At 43.4% G+C, this 19,848-nt stretch overlaps 1 protein-coding gene across 3 annotated transcripts in view; it reads right to left on the bottom strand.

Annotated features, from left to right (window-relative positions):
* Positions 1-12,984: 12,984 nt before the first annotated feature.
* C3H2orf42 (chromosome 3 C2orf42 homolog) overlaps positions 12,985-19,848 on the bottom strand; it is a 46,079-nt gene continuing 39,215 nt past the window's right edge. For all 3 annotated transcript variants that reach the window (XM_065928972.1, XM_065928970.1, XM_065928971.1), the window contains one exon: positions 12,985-15,950. In XM_065928972.1, the coding sequence (XP_065785044.1) occupies positions 15,742-15,950 (209 nt within the window). In that variant the 3' untranslated portion in view covers positions 12,985-15,741. The remainder of the gene's footprint in view (positions 15,951-19,848) is intronic.

Raw genomic sequence — 19,848 nt, 5'->3', positions numbered from 1 at the left:
TTTTAGCTTGGATATGCATAAAAAGCTTCTCAGGTGGCTCAGTGGTAAAGAATCTGCCTGCCGATGCAGGAGACACAGGTTCAATCCCTGGGTTGGGAAGATCTCCTGGAGTAGGAAATGGCAAGTCACTCCAGAATCCAGTATTCTTGCCTGGAAAATTCTATGGACCAAGGATCCTGGCAGGCCATGGTCCATGGGGTTGCAAAGAGTCAGACATGTTTGAGGGACTGAGCATGCACACACATGCACAGAAACATCACTAGTGGGATAAACAAAACCTAGTAACAAGAGTTTTCTGTTTAGGATGGGGGAAACGGGCAGATGGGTACAGGAACAGGAGAGAGACTTTTCGTTCAGTCAGTTCAGTCGCTCAGTCACGCTGACTTCTCGTTATATACCTTTTTAGTTTTGAGCCATGTATATGAATTACCAATTCAAAAAAGTAAATACACATAAACATTTTAAAAGCAAAATAAAATAAAACAAAACTTTGTCCTTTCTGCTCTTCCACATGCCTTAGACATCTTTGGAAGGCAGTCTGCATCCGCTTTTCAATGAGACACATGGGGTAGTAGGCCTAAGGACTCCTCCAGTGGCTGGAACAACAGCGTCAGCAGAGATCAGGCAAGCAGGGCCAGGCCAAGCACGCCCTCTTTCCTTACTCCTAACTTAGAAAAACAACCAACACAAAGCCACTCATCAGCATTTCTGTAGCCAGCTGTTAACCAATCCTCTTCCTGCCCTTTCCTCTTTCTTTTCTTCCTTTTTCCAGAAAAACCTGGAAAGCCCTGCAAAGCTTTGCAAAATGACTTACTTGCTCTGGCTGCCTTGTTTTCCTTCTCTCCTTTGGCCTGTGTCATCCTCTGAGGCAAGGACCGCAGTCTGACTTCCTGCCAGCTGGCCTGCTGGGTTCATTTCAGTGTCTTTAAAAAAAAAAAAAAAAGAAAAGACCAGCTGTATTTTCCCAAACCTACAAACCTCAAGTTAGGAGTCATTTTGTCCAGCTTCATCCAAAGTAGAACATCTCAGTTATAAAAATTTAGCCAAGTAAATGTATTTGGTTTTAAACACAATCCCTTGGTTTCACTTTGTCTATCGAATCAACTCAGAGTGACAACTCTCATAAAATATCTGGTCGTGCTAAGAATCCCATGGGGCAGGACTAATTGTGTGTCGAGTTTAGCAGAGCAGAGAGCCCCAGTAAATTTTCATTTAGTAATTCAGTGACTGTCAATTGACACCTAATATGTATCCATGGCTGTCTGAGGCCCTGTGCTGGGGACAAAAACAAATGTGAGACCCAGCTCCAGCCCTCAATCTCTAATCCCCCGTTAGGACATCTTCAGCTCATAAATGTGTCTGGGCTCATTCATTTTGTTCTTTTAAATCCATTTGCAAGGTATCAACTATACCACTAAGTTGTGAACATTTTCATGGTTAGCCGTGTTCAGAAATATGATTTACGGGGATGGTTTTCTCTAGCTTCTCCCTTTTTCAAGACTTTTGAGAAATAGCTTTTACATTATAAAGATCATAGCAAGAGTTCAAACTCTGGGTAATGTAACCCACACAAGATTCACTAACCTTTCAGGGTGTTAATTAGTTATAACAGTGTCACAGTGTTCAGCTTTCAGTAGCTAGAATTCCTTGGCTAATATGCAGGAAATTTGAGATGTATGCCAGGTGCGTTCAATGAAAGGTTCTGCTCAAATCAAACGTGAGTCAAAAAGCAAGTCATTCTCAGCAGCGTTGAGCTTGGCAAGTGATCAGGCGTCTAAAACCATATAACCAGCCCCACCCCCGCAGAGTACTGGGCTGGAACACTGTCACTGAGCCGAGTGCTGCTAAATGTGCTGGGAACAGAGCAGACGGCACCACAGAGACTGGAGGCCCACGTATATTACACATGGACAGCCTCCCCAGGAATGACACCATGAACTTCATCTGCCCTGGCTTATTCTCAGGGAAAACCCCAACCAGGTTGAGGATAAATGAACACCACAGACTGAAAGAAGTAGCCAGAAGCTGCTGCACCACTGTGGCTTCCACAGATCCATATAAAACACAGCGGCAGGAAGAAGGAGTGTCGCCTTTCTCAGGTTTCCTGTCAGGACATCCTGGCTTGAAACACGGTTTTGTCACTGAAAAATCTGAGCTAGTCGACAGATGGGAGACTGCCAGGTTGTGTCCTTGAGAATCTCAGGAAACCGGTCAGAGTTCACTAGCAGGTATGAAAATCACCTATTTCCATTAATAACTGGTAGATTTTCTTCCAAAGAGGAGGCATGAACTGATTCAAGGAATGGGGCCTGGGGAAGACTCCATGTACACATTCTGAGCAGACAAGGTCTTTTTTTTTTTTTTTTTTTTGGCAATGCTGTGTGGCTTCCAGGACCTTAGTTCCGCAGTTCAGTTCAGGTTCAGTCACTCAGTTGTGTCCGACTCTTTGCGACCCCATGAACCACAGCACGCCAGGCCTCCCTGTCCATCACCAACTCCCGGAGCCTACCCAAACTCATGTCCATAGAATCGGTGATGCCATCCAACCATCTCACCCTCTGTCATCCCCTTCTCCTCCTGCCTTCAATCTTTCCCAGCAAGCATCAGGGTCTTTTCCAATGAGTCAGCTCTTCGCATGAGGTGGCCAAAGTATTGGAATTTCAGCTTCAACATCAGTCCTTCCAATGAACATCCAGGACTAATCACCTTCAGGATGGACTGGTTGGATCTCCTTGCAGTCCAAGGGACCCTCAAGAGTCTTCTCCAACACCACAGTTCAAAAGCATCAATTCTTTGGCACTCAGCTTTTATAGTCTAACTCTCACATCCATACATGACTACTGGAAAAACCATAGCCTTGACTAGACGGACCTTTGTTGGCAAAGTAATGTCTCTGCTTTTTTAATATACTGTCTCGGTTGGTCATAACTTTCCTTCCAAAGAGTAAGCATCTTTTAATTTCATGGCTGCAATCACCATCTGCAGCGATTTTGGAGCCCCTAAAAATAAAGTCAGCCAGTGTTTCTACTGTTTCTCCATCTATTTCCCATGAACCAGGGATCAAACCTGTGCCTCTTGCAGTGGAAGTGTGAAGTCCCAACCACTGAACCATCAGGGAACTTCCATAGCCCTGTCTTAAACAGCCTTGGACCAAATTTACAACAAGATTTAACAAACTTGGGGTATAAGCATTACCATATAAGATGGTAGGCGCTGTTTCACTTGCGACTCTGAAAATCACCTGCGAATTCCCCATTGTCCCATGGGTTTGCCACCCACATTAAACAGTTCAGTTCAGCAAAACAGTATAAGGCTATATCATGAACACTATAAGTCATCTCCCTGGGAGAACCACGAGGTAAAAGTTGTTTAGTTGGTAAGTAATGTCCAACTCTTTCGCAACCCATGGACTGTAACCTGCCAGGCTCCTCTGTCATGGGATTTCCCACCTAAGAATACTGGAGTGGGTTGCCATTTTCTTCTCCAGGGGATCTTCCTGACCCAGGGATAGAAGGTGCATCTCCTGCACTGGCAGGCAGATTCTTTACCACTGAGACACCAGGGAAGCCCACAAGATAAAAAGAGGATCCATTAAAAGGAGAAGAGACTGTAAGTCAGGACCCCGTTCTCCAGACTTGTCATGGCAAGCTCCAGACCAGAACACTCATCCGTTAATTCATTTATTCATTTACTCATTCAACAAACATTTATAGAATACCTCTGAGGTTTTAAGCACTATGCTAGGGGGTCTGAGAACAAAAAGGCAAATAAGACCCAGTTTCCTGCCTTTGAGAAGTTCACAGTTGGAGATGGAGAGCCAAGAAGATCAAGTCCAGTAAAGCACTGTGTGGATGTAGAGTGTGACTGCCCTTCTTGTTGTGTGCCTGCCTTGTTTCAAACACAGTGGCACGCAGAGAATTAGGGAAGAGTGATGCCTGAGATGCACACCCGAGAGTAAACAGAAGCAGGTCAGGGGAGTGGGGAAGGAAAGAATGTCCAGGCAGTGAAAGCATCATGGGCAAAGGGACAGAGGAGAGAGAGAAGCCATGGCTGTGTGCATTGAGAATAGAGTGCGGGAAAAGTGGGGTGGAAGAGAGGAGGATGGATGGGGAAATTAGAATCAGGTGACTGAGGCCCTCGTTGTCAGGAGCTGGGTCTCCCTTTGTGTCCCCCAGGGGTTGGACACACTGGTACATATTAGTTGCCGATAAATATCTGAAGACAGTGAGGTGCCACTGATGGGTTTTAAGCAGGGGAGTAACATGACCAGGGCTGCATAAGAGACAGGCATATTTGGGGAAGACTTGAAGAGGCTTAAAGTGCATGCAGGAAGACCAGATGACCTCAATGACCTGCAGTCATTGAGGGAAGATTTGAAGATGGGCAGAACTAAGGTAGTGCCAGTGGGAGTGGAAAGAAGTGACTGCACACAGGATCACTACCTCGGACAGGAGAGAGGGGGCTGCCATTTTTAGGTCAAACAGTATGCTTGATATTTATCATGTCTCATGGGCAAAGCCAGACCACACGCAGAAACTATTGGTCAACCTGAAGACTCTTCAAAATCACAGACTGAGACTATAAAGCTGGTGGTCTCCACTGTCCATGACTGTGTCTGGGCAAGATGCCACTTCTCAGGTCCCCACAGAACTTCTCTTGCACTTATTCCCACTGCCTCTTCTGTGGCAGAGGAAGCAAAAAAGGACAACATTGTTCAGAAAAGGATGACACCCAACTATCTCTAAGTGACCAATCTCTGTCCAAATGAACAGGTTGGGTTAAGATGAAGGGGCCCCAATCTCTTTACAGAATGTCAGAGGAACAACAGAGATCAATTAAAGTCCTTTGTGCACAGAAAGGAAGCCAGAACTCCAAGAGGGAGAGAGACTTGCCCAAGGACAGACGTAGAGAGGAACAGAACAGGGAGGGATAGCCAAGAACACAGTGTGATCTCTACTCCCACCGCCCACCCCATTAGGAAGTCCTTTAAATTTTCCCTAACCTTATCATTAACAGAGGGGGAGGAGGAGACAGGTAAAGCCAGTGTATAAGCTGAGTTAATTCAGCTACCAGCCACACCAGTTTCCCCAGCTTCAAAGAGAAGGGAGATGACCACTGACTCTGACTGTTGTTACAGGTCAGTGTAGACTTTTGAGGCCCTGTTGTACATCTCTCAGCCATGTTCTGGGGGTACTATCTATTAACACTAGTATTCATACCACCACCTTTGCTCTTGCCTCAACCATAAGTTTCTACTTCTACTATTCTGTAAGTCATAAAAACATTTTTATAGTGTCAATATTTTTGTCCCAGTTTCACCTCTGGCACCAAGTAGTCTGATAAACTTTATAGCTCTGAGTCTTGGTCAGAAAACAGTGTTGTCTGTTGGTGGGAATGTAAGCTGGTACAGCCACTATGGAGAACAGTACAAAGGTTTCTTAAAAAACTAAAAATAGAACTACCATATGACCTAGCAATCTTACTACTGGGCATATACCCTGAGAAAACAATAATGCAAAAAGACATGTGTACCCCAATGTTCACTGCAGCACTATTTACAATAGCTAGGACACAGAGCAACCTAAAAGTCCATCAAAAGATGAATGGATAAAGAAGATGTGGTACATATCTACAATGGAATATTACTTGGCCATAAAAAGGAACAAAACTGAATCATTTGTAGAGACATGGATGGACACAGAATCTATCATACAGAGTGAAGTAAATCAGAAAGAGAAAAACAAGTATCATCTACTAATGCATATATATATGGAATCAGAAACATGGTAAAGATGAGCCTATCTGCAGGGCAGGAGTAGAGACACAGATGGAGAATGAACATGTGGACAGGAGGCAGGGAGATGGGGATGGGGGAAGTGGAATACTGGGATTGACATATATACACTGTGCTCAGTCATTCAGTCATGCCTGATTCTTTGTGACCCCATGGACTGCAGCCCGCCAGGCTCCTCTGTCCATGCAATTTTCCAGGCAAGAATCCTGGCATGGGTTGCCATTTCTCACTCCAGGGTTGGTCAGGACCAGACTTTTCAGTTGAGATAACCGCCATCAAATATACACTACCATGTGTAAAACAGACAGCTGGTGGGAACCTGCTGTATCCAGCACAGGGAGCTCATCTCGTGCTCTGTGGTGACCTAGAGAGGTGGAAGGGGTGGGAGGTCCAAACAGGAGAGGACCTATGTATACACACATAGAGACATACAACAAACCGTACTTCGTTGTACAGCAGAAACCAACACAACATTATAAAGTAACTATACCCCAATTTTTATTTTTTTCCCAATTTTTAATAAAAAAGAAAAGGAAAAAACAGTGCCGTGACACACAAGCTGAGCAGGTTGAGGTCCCTCCCGAACTTTGTATCTCCAGCTTCACAGGCACATCTGTGAACAGTGAACCTCTCGAGGAAACAAATGTGGTCTCTGCAGATTCCACAGCCACCCTGTCTCAAAGCCTGACTTCCTCCCCTCCGGCTCCCCCAGACCCCGCTCCCCCGTGCAGGAAAAGGAGTGGAGGTGTTTCTCTAGCTCTTTCCTCTTCCCCGCTTAGGTCTATCACATCTCACAAGGTCAACACCTATTTTCTTGACCCATAATATTCATATTTAGAGGTTTAGGGTACAATTCTGTTTTCCTCTATCATTGCACCTGGTTTTTCTTGCTTTCAGAAGTGCTCCATTCATACATCATGGCTTACTTTTCCCCAGGCAGTGAGTCATATTCACAGACAAATTTTATCTTCTGGGTCACAACCTGGTCAGCTCCCCCTTCTCACAGAAAATGATCAAAGGCCCAGATCTGGGTCTTTAGCTTGTACATATATCTTACCTTTATATTAACTTGCACATAATTAATTAAACATTTAAAAGAAGAAAATAAGAGAAAAAAAAAATTTTAAGAAAAAACCCTCAGTACATCCTCCAACCTCCCCACCCCTTGTTTTAATTTTCTCCACAGCACATCTGACATCCTATATAGCCCGTCATCCAACACTTCTTTCCCACCCTCCTTCCAGTCTTTCTCCTCACTAGACAGAAAGGTAGGGCTTTTGTTTGTTTTGTTCATTTATATATCCCCAGACACAGCTCAGCGCCTGGCACATACTAAAAACTCAAGACAGGTTAAATAAACAAGCTGCTGACTAAACAGTTCATTTTCTTTCCTTTTCTCTGGGGCCTACCACTCCCTCTCCTGCCACAACAGTGTTTTTTTTCTTTGGCTTAACAGTTAAGAGATCAGATGACCATACATTTTACATCAGCTCTAGAGGGACTTCACTGAAATAGCAGAGGATATTTCTTCTCCATCTCCAACATCTCCATCTATTGAAATCCTATCCATTTGGCAAATCCTACCCAGCTCTTCTGTGACACCATCTTTTCTTTAACCTCTCACAGCAATCTCCCCCCACCTTGGAATCCATAGCACTTGATGCCTGTATCCCTCATCTAGAATTTAACACTTTCTGCCTTGTGCTGATAATTTTCCTGAATGTGACTGCAATAGGAAGGTCAACAATAAGACAAGGGTAGTATTTCCTTGGCAAAGCTGGCTTCCTGCCCCTCCTCCCCAACTTAATTTCTTGCTGATTTAACAAGACCCAAATCTGGGCCTTACAGGTTTAAGCCGTCCCATGTGAAGGGATCCACCTCTAAAACACCTACTAACCAAGTTCACACAGAGGTTGCAGGACATACAAACCAAATGCCAATGTAATGATTCATACCAAGGAACTGTGGACATTCTAATGGATTAGAATGCTTGAGTTGGCCTGACTGGCTGATCTTTTCCTCAAGGGCTAAAGAGTGCTTGGTTGACAGAAACTGAGAACAAAAGTAATCAACCTAAAGTCCCATCTCTCTTTATGGCAGGGCCCCCTTCCCTGCTACAGGAGCAGTCTGATCAAGGCCATCACCGTGCTCGAGTTTCCTCAGTCAAGGCCTGTCCTTCTTTAGGTAGTACCAGGACCAATGCTCTACTTCCAAGGATGGCCAAACCCCTTCTGCTCAGTTTAGACTCTAAACTGCTTTATCACTTAACCTACATTACAACCATGTTCCAGCCTTTTCTTCTTGAGACTGCTCCCAGACGTCTGATTAGTGCTTGGAATGTCTTTAACCATTTGGGCAACAAATTTACTGACACTTTCTAGGTTTACTCTCATGGAGAGCGCATCATCCATTACATGTGGATTTTACTGGTATGAAAGCAGACTTATTTCCTGTCATTGTGGTGTGTAAACTGCACTGACAAAATAGAAGAAATTTCTCCAAATAAGCACCTGGGGGACCAGGTGCCTTGTAGGTTTCAAACTGAGGTCCTAAGGCAGGACAGAAAGAATTGCTTTGGCAGCAAAGAGGAAGGAAAAAAACACCTTCCATTTAAAGCAGCCCAGGGTCAACTAACAAGGCTCATCTGCTCTCTCAATCCGAAACACAACAGCTACCTATCTTGTTCAAAACCAGGGAATATTTACCTACAAAGTCCTGGGCTTTGAGGAACAACTCCAAAATACCTGGGCCCTTATTAGTTTGCCTTATCCTGGGAATGTGTCTATCTTCTGCTCTAGCCAAGTTCAAGATTTTACAAAAAGAAAGGAAACAAAAGAAAGTGGAGAGAGGACTTATGCCTTTGTTGCCTTACTCAGGTCTCTTTCAGTTCCATAAACAATTAGCAGTGGGTACGGGTTGTCATTCTCAGGATGAAGTTCAGAGAACACCCCTCTGCACCAGCAGCAGCTAAGTCACTTCAGTCATGTCCGACTCTGTGCGACCCCATAGACAGCAGCCCACCAGGCTCCTCCGTCCCTGGGATTCTCCAGGCAAGAACAGTGGAGTGGGTTGCCATTTCCTTCTCCAAACATCTCTCTGAGATAGCAGTAAACCTAACTAACACACACACCACATTTCTGCCTTTCCCACTGCTGACTGGCAAATGAGCAATGGTTTGTACATGGAGCAGGTGCGGGAGAGGTGGCTTCTGCCAGATGGTGCTAAAAAAAGGCCCCAGTCTGATACACAAGTCTTTCCATTAACCCATCCATGACCAAAGCGAAGTGGTGATCCTTCTTTGTCTTTGGGGACTTCTAAGATCTCAAAGGCTGCCCTTCAGCGCTCCATCACTTAACCTGCTTTTTTGACTTATACACATGGCAGGTGTAGCCAAGAGACTGGGATACGGAGAGGAAGGTTTTAGTGTAATATGCCTTCACTCTTACTCTCTGGATGGTCCTGAGCACCTCATACTCTAGAAGAGGGTTGACTCCTACTGCCTCTTTCCTGCCTGAGTGCTGCAATGGAACTTCAGTAGGGCCTCTGAAATCACTTGCTCTATTACATTCTTGCTATAAGAAGTGATGATGTACACCATTTACGCTGTTGAACCAGAGTTTCCTCCTCCCTATAAAAGGATAATTCAAACCTAGCTCACAGGACCGGCTGTGGGAATCTAATGAACTAACTTGTGTGAAACACAGTCCCTGCTACATGCTACATAAGCACTCCAGGATACATTCGTTTTCTTCCTTCCAGGAGATAGTCCTGCACTGTTTACTCTGTTAGACCAGCTTCCTATAAGCTACTGGAGTGGCTTGTCCCCATGGCTCGCTCATGCCATCCCAGGAAATGGCCACAGAACTGTAACATGAGATGAAAAATTCTAGGAAGGAGCAGCTAGAACAGAAAGACAACTGCACGGTGCCACAAGGCAGTGTGCCCTAGACAAGGCTCCAAGCAGGAAATCCTGTGGCCTCGCAGTCTCACAGGTGCTGGGGCCCAGAGAAAATTCCCCTAACCACTCTTCCGTAAATTCTCATCAGGCCCCACATTCAACTCATCAGATAATGTATGAACCCTCTACCACCTTTTCTTCTAAAGCCCCTCACTGGGTAGGCTGTGGAGCTCATGCTAGGAAAAGGGAAGTTTCTCTCCATTAGAACTCAGTACTGGGAACCACACAAAGCCTTTTAAAGAACTACCCAGAGATTAACGTCCCTGCAACGTGGCTCTAAGCGTTAGGGTGACTCTAACCCGGTGGGAAAAAGTGGAAAAGCAACTTTTTACATTTTGACTGGCTGACTACTACTAGGCTGCTAGGCACAGACTAGTGAGTCTCTGGAGTGGACAGTGTTTTGAAAAGGAGATTTGAACGACTCGCTCAAGGCAGACAGGCCAGCCAGAGGCCACGCTCCCTTCTCCTTCCACACCAGGCAGGACAGCCAGGGCGAGGCTTGGGCGGGGAGGGGCCCGGGGTCTGGCGCGGCGGCTCTGGGTGCAGTTAGGCCCCACGTGCCCCGCCGCCCCGGCGGATCAGCCGGCCAGAGTCCAGGATCGGCCCCAACCGCACGAGGGTGTCAGGAAGTCGGTGCCCGGCCTTACAGAGGATGTGAAGGTACCTGGGGCACGCCTGGGCGGCTAAAGACCTCAGGAGAGATTCGCGCCGGGCCGCCAGCACCCCTCCCCTCCGAGCCCGCCTCCTCAGCACCTTTGCCGCAGCTCGGGCAGTCGGCCCGGCCCCACAATAGGTCACGAGGCAGCGTCGGCGGCGGGCGCGGCCCGGTCAGTCCCGGCAGGACCGCCCGGCGCCACCCACGGCCCCCACCCGGCGCGCGCCACGTCCCCGGCTCCTCCCCTGCCCCCGAGAGCCACGCGGGGAACCCCGGTGACGTCACCGTCCTCCAGCTTTCGCCTTCCCGCGCTCTCCAGAAAGGACGCGAAGGTGGTGACGTGTCCGGGGCTTTTACGCGGCTGCGCAAGAGACGTCGGCCACAGAACGTCCTGCGGCGCCGCCTGGTGGAAGAAAAGCCCCAAGATGGCCGGAAGCGGCGGAGCCGGCGAGAGGAGAACGTGACTGACGTCAGCTTGCGGAACCGAGGGGGCGGTGGCCGCGTGACCAGCCTCCGCCCTCGGCGCCGGCGCGTCTTCCTTTTGCTTCTTTTATCAGTACAGTGTGGTAGCTTATTCCCCTTTCATTTGAGGTTATAACCTTGCCTTTTCTCGAACTTAACAATGTAAGTTACATTGTTGGTTATAGAAAATTTGGGGGGAAAAGCAAAGGAAAATATATGAAGGAAAGGAATAGCAATATCCCTTTTCATGTGTTTACTTCTGGCCTTTCTTTTACTTTAATCAGGTTGTGAACTCCCTGTATAGCAGTGTTTTATTTTTTTTTATTTTTTATTTTTTTAGCAATGGTTTTAGGTACAAAAGCTCTTGAGGGACGAAAAGCACCAAAACTAAGTTAGAAAAACACGGTAGAGGAGAAACAGAATAGGTTAAGGGTAATAGTATTTAATGAGCGTTTTACAAGACTATCTTATTTACTATGCACATCATCCACAGGAGGAAACTGGGCTCAGAGATTTAAAAACTTGGCTAAGGTTACAGGGCTCATAAGCGGGTAACGGAGTAAGGGATGTGAACCCAGCGGTTAAACTCTGAACCTTAAGATGGTGTTCTGGGGAGAAGGTGAAAAATTGCAGGGAAAATAGATGGTGGCAGACCGGCTTTGTATTTCTATAACCGTCAGATGGTGACTGGTTCCCAGGAGCAAGGCTTCATCCGTAGGATCAGCTTTGCAGTAGTGTGCCATAAAACAGCTCCCACTAATTTGTGCCTTGAACCACCTAGCTATGTGCTTGTTACCAACCAGAAGCACTGCCCTCTCCCATTAGCAGTGAAAGGTGAGGGTCTGCACCAGTGCTGGTATTAGATCCTGCAGTTCGAAGTGCAGCCTGCACTCTGGCAGCATTTCTTCAGTCCAGCAACTTGCTTCATCCAGTCGGATGATAAAATTGCAGGCTCTTGGACTCCACCCTGGAATTTCTGACTATATGGTCTGACTATATCCGTGGGTGATGTCTGTGCACATTAAAACACTAGTGTAAACATGTCCTCCCGCCCTTTCTTGTTGAGATAGGTGGGATGGTAGAAAGATGTGAAGGGAGCCTGGTTGTGGGAGGGCAGGCAGACTGGAGGTTTTGTTTTTTTGTTTACCTGGGCCACATGACTTGTGGGATCTCAGTTTCCTTACCAGGGATTGAACCTGGGCCACAGCAGTGAAAGCCCGGAATCCTAACCACTAGACCACCAGGGAACTCCCTTTAAGGACGTTTAAAAAGAGGATCAAATAAGGAATGCCAGGAAATATCACGACATGGGCCAGAGGAAAAGTAGGAAATCAGAATCTATAAGATTAAAAAAAAGGGTGGGGGGACTACGTTGAGTTAAGCAGGTTCATCTTGGGAAATTCGCCGATAAAATAGACACAGGGCTGTTCTCTGTGACTGACTTTTCTGTGTTGTCTGTGACTTTTGGCTGAGAGAGTCCATTCATTCAAAGGGCTGGAGGAGGGCAGCCCCTGCCCATTCATTCCCTCACCTTCAGTGGATAAAGCAGGAGTTCCCTGATTTCTAGTGGAGGGCAAATCTTGGCTTGTTTCTGACATAGAAGACCTGGCAGTGATAGAGGAGTTACTCTGGGATGACATATACAGGTTGCACTCTGTAAGTGGCCCGGCATGGGGGCTGGTGTGGATGCCTGTGTATGGACATGTGGGCTGGAGGGAAAAGGAAGTGATTGGCTGACCAGACACAACAGGAATCAGTGAGAGAAGAGGGGGACCTTTCCCCCAGAAAGTCACAGAGTTGATGACCTCTGGTACCTTGAGAGACCAGATGGCAGGCCTACAGAACTTCCCTTAGACGGGTGGTTCTTAGAGTCAGATTTTCTGAAGGTCTCTGAGTGCCCTCTCATGCCTCTGAATAGTAGCAAGCTGTTGAGATGCTAGCAATTTTGGTAAAGGCAGATGTGAACCACAGTGTCCTGGGTGTAGGAGTAGCAAGTAGTTCTCACCATGCCCACTGTGTTAGGGGCCTGGCGATGTTGCCTGAAGGAGGAGTTAGGATGCCCATCAGTATACACTCAGTCTGAAGATGGTCAGTCTGTGCAGTAGGCAGCAGGCTGTGTGGACATGGGAAGGTTTTGCACTGCCCACTCCAGAATACAAACAGTGGCTGCAGCATGCAAAGACAGCAGATGGGCAGCCCTCAAAGAGCTGGGAGAGTTCAACAATTAATGGAGGAGGTGTGCAGCAGATGGTACAGGAGGGAGTGCGTATGGGTGGGTGCAGGGTTTGAAGAGCACTGGACTGATGGGAGTATCTAGGCCCATTCTACTCCTGTAGTGAGGGGCACGTCTGAAATGAGGTCACTGCTGATGGTGTCCCAAAGGTATTTGGATGCTGGGAGTGGGTGCAGCAACCCTACTGGTACTCTTAGGACTGTGCTCAGCCTGGTAGAGAGGGTGTCAATGTAACTCTGAACCCATGCCAGATTTTGATGGACTGTGTTGATGGGCCAGGGGGTCCTGGGTGAACACCCCAGCACTGGAAGGGGGGGCCTCTTTGGGTAAATTATTTACCCTGGCTATGTATTTTATGGCCCACATGGTTCTAATGGCCTCCAAGGTTGGAGTCAAGTACTGCTAGACTGAGCCAGGATTTGCCTCTCACAGGTTTAGCTTGATAAGAAAACTGACTGATGTCCTCAAAGACTGAAGGACTTAGAATAGGCCAGCCACTGTGTTTCCATGGGCATTTTTACTTTTCAGGCAGGCACTCTGCCTCACCTAGTTTTAATGTCTCCTCTTCTCTATACTTATCCAAACCCTTCCTATCTTTTTTTATTTTGTCCACGTGGCAGGGTTTGCGGGATCTTACTTCCCTGACCAGGAATCAAACCCGTGTCCCCTGCAATGGAAGCATGGAACACCAGGGAATTCCCCTTTTCCTCTCCTTTAAATCTCAGCACAAAGTCTAATTCTCCCTGGACCTCTGGATTCTCCTCAAGGATATTCCCCATTGTCTGAAGCACTTGAGAACTCTTCACACAAGCCAGCCCCTCAGTTGTAGAGGACAAACAACCCTTAATTTGCCTACCCATCTCCTTCATGTAGGGGCACAGTTCCTTCTTTTACCAAAAATGCTCACAGACCTGTCTCCCACCTCAATTAGGTCCATCAGACCTTTGTTTGGGGATTTTGGACTTTGTACTTTCGAGTTGAGCAGAGGAGTCAGTCCTGCTCTAGAGCAGAAGTGAAAGCCATAGTTCCAGGTGCATTTATTGTTGTTGTTCAGTCACTAAGTCTTTTCCGACCCTTTGTGACCCCATAGGCTGCAGCACGCCAGGCTCCCCTGTCCTTCACCATCTCCTGGAGTTTGCTCAAATTCATGTCCATTGAGTTGGTGATGCTATCTTAGCATCTAATCCTCTGCCACCCCCTTCTTTTGCCTTCAGTCTTTCTCAGCATCAAGGTCTTTTCCAATGAGTCTGTTCTTCACATCAGGTAGCCAAAGTATGGAGCTCCAGCTTTCAGCATCAGTACTTCCAATGAATATTCAGGATTGATTTCCTTTAGGATTGATTGATTTGATTTCTTTGCTATCCAGGATGTGTTAGGAGCCAGAGAGCCTACCAGAAGGAGCTGCTCTGTGTTGATAGTAATGAAGCCTCAGGAGAGGTAGAGATGGGTCAGATGGACCCTGGCTGCAGGGGTTCTGAGGCCTAACCACACCCCTGCTTCACCCAAGGATAGCTGTCTAGCCCTGTTTTAGTGTCCATGAACCAGTCATTCATTCCTATTTTTGCCTGAGCTGGTTAGAGTTGGCTTTTTGTTATGTGCAGTCAAAACTGCCTGCCTATACACTTTTCTCGTCTTCCAAAGATAATGAATTATGAAGAATTTATAAAGCAAGATGATAAAGTGGAAAGAACATGCACTTTGGAATAAAATGAAACATTTTTAATGCTATTTCCAGTAAGATACTTAATCTCAGAGAGACTATTTAACTTTATAAAAGAAGGAGTGGTGGCTAAACTCAAATAATGATGAGGACTAAATAAGAAAAATTATTAACTGAGATTGGAAATGAAAATGCCTGGGATGTAATAGGCAAATAGGAAATGTTCCATTCTCTTCTTTTCTCCTTAAAGGCAGGCTTCTATTCTGTGACTTTCAGTATCTCCATTCTGTGATCAATGAATTAAAAAATAGAAATTGAATTTTACCACCTGTTAAGCTTTTTGGAGAGTAAAGAAGGAAATAAAAAATCAAGTGAACAAGCAATTACAAGCATTAGTTTGAAACATCAATCAATATTGCCTTGACACCTGAATCTCTTTTTCCTGGTTCACTATCACCTAAATCTCCCAAAAGGTTTATAATTTTATAATTAGACCAACACAAGGTATAATTTATAAAAACTAGTGACACTGTGCATTATTTGAGAAGAGAATAAAAGGATATGATTGGAACTCTGTCAGGATGATCTTCAACATTTTGCCCTAACCAACGTATTAATTTTCCAACATGTTAGTATAAGGTGGAGTGCTGCTGACTTCTTAGAGAATTAGGAAAAGGTTGAAACAAACTCTAAAGGTGAGTCCTTCAGGAAAGTAAGTGAGCTGGTTTTCTTTTTGTTTCTTTAAAAACTCTACCCAGGAATATCATCCAAGTTAAATGAAGGCTATACACAGCAGCACCAAAAGGGCTATTTACAAGAAGAGTTTTTCTTCAAAAGAATTCACTTGAATGCACTGAGAAGCTGCATCTTAGCTAAGAGTAGTTCACTAAGGAACAGAGCCATCTAAGTGTCTAACTAGTATTTAAAGTTGTCAAAGGGTGGGGATGTGCAAATTTAGCAGCAAGACTCTTGTTTTGCTTCAAGGGAAAGTGATGGTGGTCAGAGGCGCCAGTTCCAAGGGCTGGTCCAAGGGCGGCCGCTGGTCCTGGTACTCTGCCACATGCCCGTTGCGGTGATGCCCGTACTCAAACTTGATTCGAAGTTCACCGATCTTGGACTGGGGCAGAATATCTGGGATCCACTCGATGATGAAAGGTGTTGGCTCCTTTTGATCTGGGGAAGTGTTGCCTGAAGAGAAAAAAGAAAAGAAAAAAGAATTGATTAGTACAATTCCAAAATAAATTTTCACAAATTTTAAAAGCACAAAGAAGTTAAAAAAAAAAAAAAAACCTATATGAGAAGAAAAAAAAAGGGGGGGGGGCAACAAGAAGAATCAAGGGAAGGGAAAAGTGATTACTGCTTTATCTATCCAAAACTGTCGGCATTCTCAAATAAAATAAGACCCAGCCTTTATGAAAATAGGGCCAAAAGAATCATAAGGAGAGGCCAGGCTAAGAGGAAAAGACAGCTGGATGAGATGAAAAGGGAGACTAGCAAGAAAAGGTCAAGTTTCAAGGAAACCAGAAACAACTAAAATCCACATGGTTCTAACATATATTACAAATCCATAATAACCACAAGAGTGTTGTACTGGTATATATCTAGACAGACGAAAAGAACAAAAAAGAAAGATCCAAAATGGATACAAAAAGAAGAGGAATTTAAGATAAGGCCAAAATGGTATTTTCAATTAGTGTAAGAAATACAAGTAAGTGTTTCTTATAACAAATGGGGTGCATCAACTACATAATTATCTGGAAGAAACTAAAAGATGACAGAATCTTACTTTATAACTTACATCAAGATAAAGTCCAGAATATTAAAGATTTAAATGTGAAAAACTCAGCTTAAAGAATGCTCTTGACTAAATATAAAGTACTAGCAGAATTAAAAATAAGCATATGGTATCACCTCAAAAACATGGAGACAATAAACATAGAAAACATAGTCCATTTAGCAAAAGACAGAAAAACAAAAAGACAGGGGGCTTTCCTGGTGGCTCAGTGGTAAAGATTCTGCCTGCCAATGCTGGAAACACGGGTTCAGTCCCTGATCTGAGAAGATCCCATGTGCTGAGGACCAACAAAGCCCATGAGCCGTAACTCTTGAGCCTGTGCTCTAAGCCAGACAGCCGCAACTACTGAAGCCTGTGCACCCTAGTGCCATGTTCTGCAACAAGAGGAGCCACTGCAATGAGAAGTCTGCACAGGGGAACTGGAGAGCAGCCCCTGCTTGCCGCAGCTAGAGAAAAGCCTGCGCCGCAAAGAAGACCCAGCACAGCCAAAAATAATAAATAATAATAATAAAAAACCAAGACGACAGAAGACTAACTATATTAATTACAGTAAAGGGGATATATTAAAATCAGAGAAAAATAAAAACAATATAATACTGATAAGATTCAACAAGAACAAAGTGTCACAAAAAAGTTAAAAGGATGGCAATCATTAGAAAAATGTAAAACAAAAGAAAGCTGGTGTCACTGTTGTAATATTGAATAAAGACAAATTAAGGGCAAACATTATTTTTAAATTGATGAACTGTTGCTATAGGCTGAATCTATATTCTCTAAAATTTCTCCCTAATATTACTGTATCCTCCCAAAATTCATAAATTGAAAACCTAATCCCCAATGTGACAGTACTTGGAGGCAGGGCCTTTGGAAGGTGATTAGGTCATGAGGGAAGAGCCCTGATGAGTGAGATTGAATGCCCCCATTTAAGACCCCAGAGACATCTATGCCCTTTCTGAAATGTGACAACACAAAGAGAAGGCTGCTGATGGCTTTTGAACCAGGATGCAGTCCCTCATCAGACATTGAATCTGTAGGAATCTTGAACTTCCCACCCTGCAGAACTGTGAGAAATAAATCTCTATTGTTTATAAGTCACCCACTTTACAGTATTCTGTTACAGCAGTGCAAATGGATTAAGATAATATATTTACATTGACATCTGTCAAAAGCTCTAATGTACCAAAAAAACATTGCATTACAATATTTAAAGGCTTTTGCAGTATCAGAAGACATTTAGAGAAACAAAACTGTAGTAGGAAATTGTGTTACAGCTCTGCTTATCTAAGTTTTATAAATCTTAAAGCTATACAAGATTTTATATTGGATAAATAATAATACATTTGCTAGCACAAATTCATATCATACTTTAGGTTAGTGAGAAAATATTTTTAAATTCCTTTAAAAAAATTGAAAAGGCACATCTTCTGAACTCAAAAAAAATAAAAGTAGGAATGGATACTTAAGAATATAAAAATCAAAAGCCTCAACCAAATAGAAATTTTAAATACAAAGTATTGAGAACAGAGAAACTAAACTATGACTATAGGCTATTTAGATATTAATAATAAGAACCTTAAATGTTCCTATTATCAAACATGAATTTTAAAAATTAACTGGTAATTCCAAAAGGTATAAAAATTAAAAAGTTCCAAGAAAATGTTAGAAAAAGTTTTTAAAGAGTTCGGAATGTTTAACAGACAAAAGTGGAAAATAGTTCAAAACATACAAATCATTTTCTTTTTTTTTTTTTTAGTTCTACCACTTTATTGCTACCAACCCATCTCCCTCCACACTCGTGCACACATGCTCAGTCATGTAACCCCAAGGACTGCAGCCTGCCAGGCTCCTCTGTCCATGGACTTTTCCAGGCAAGAATACTGGAGTGGGTTGCCATTTCCTTCTCCTACAAATCATTTTCTATATAACTATTACCAAGACCCAAAAAAGATAGCCTCCAAAAAAGAAATTGTAGGCAATTAATATGTATGAATAGATAATAAAAAATCCTAAATAAAGTATTAGCAAATAGAATCTACATATATATTAAAAGAAAAAAGACCACATAGGATTTATTCCAGAAATGTAAGATTATTTCAATATTAGAAATTGATTCCTAAAATTCATATTGTACACGAACTATACTTAAATTTCATTGCACTTGGGTCAGTAGAATTTATCTTTAGAGGTTTCTCAAAAGATGGTAAAAAGGTATTTAAAAAAATTCAATTTCAGGGACCTGCCTGGTGGTCTAGTGGTTAGGATTCAGCACTTTTACTGGTGTGGCCCAGGTTCAATTCCTGGTTGGTGAACTCCTGCAAGTTGTGTGGCAAGGCCAAAAATTAAATGAATAAATAAAAATAATAAAAAAAACTATATTACAAATCAATTATAGCTCCTAATAAAAATAACTTAATAAACTAAGAATGTGATATGCTATTAAAATAAAAAAATTTATCTGAAATTAATAATCAATAGTTCATTATTTACTAGTGAAACTTAGAGCAGTTTTTTCCAGAAATGGATTCTATATGAAATACTAATGGCATTCCCCTGAAAAGAGTTCACTGGTCAAATAAATTGTGGAAAATTTAAATTACATAAAGTTCAATACAAATCTTTATTTCAGGATTTTTTAATATGCAAATTTATAGGATGAGTTACTAAGAGAGATACATTATATTGTAAGACACTACTCACTACTGCCTCCCTACTCCAATTGTAACATTTTCTGGGACCTGAGTGTATCTTACAACTAGGTTAGTTTTCATGTGGCAAAATTTCTTTTCCCACCAAAAAAGTTATTACAAAGTTGACTGAACATCTTACATTCAAGGGTCTTCAAATAAAAAAAATATAGTATGTAGCATTTTCAAACTTATCAGATCATGGAACACTTTTTTCAGAGAATATTTATCACTATCTCTTCTTCAAGACAGTTGGAAAATGCTATGCTGGGGGAGTTTAACTATAGTAAAAACAATAATTTTACTATAATAAAATGAAAATCCAAAGCTGCTAGCTTTACTATTATTCATTGTTGCTCTTGAAGTTGTAAGTAATTTAATAAGAAAAAGACAATGGTATAAACATTTGATAGGAAATAAATTTATCATCACTTTTCAAGTGATATAATTAATTTCCAGAAACCAACAGGTAAACAACTATCATCACTACTAGGAACTCATTAAGGACAGCAATTTGATACTATTTATATCAAAATCTCACATCCATACATGACCACTGGAAAAACCATAGCTTTGACCAGACGGACCTTTGTTGGCAAAGTAATGT

Source organism: Muntiacus reevesi, chromosome 3 (assembly GCF_963930625.1).
Source record: "Muntiacus reevesi chromosome 3, mMunRee1.1, whole genome shotgun sequence".
Lineage (NCBI taxonomy): Eukaryota > Metazoa > Chordata > Mammalia > Artiodactyla > Cervidae > Muntiacus > Muntiacus reevesi.
This window is presented reverse-complemented; position numbering and strand designations above follow the sequence as displayed.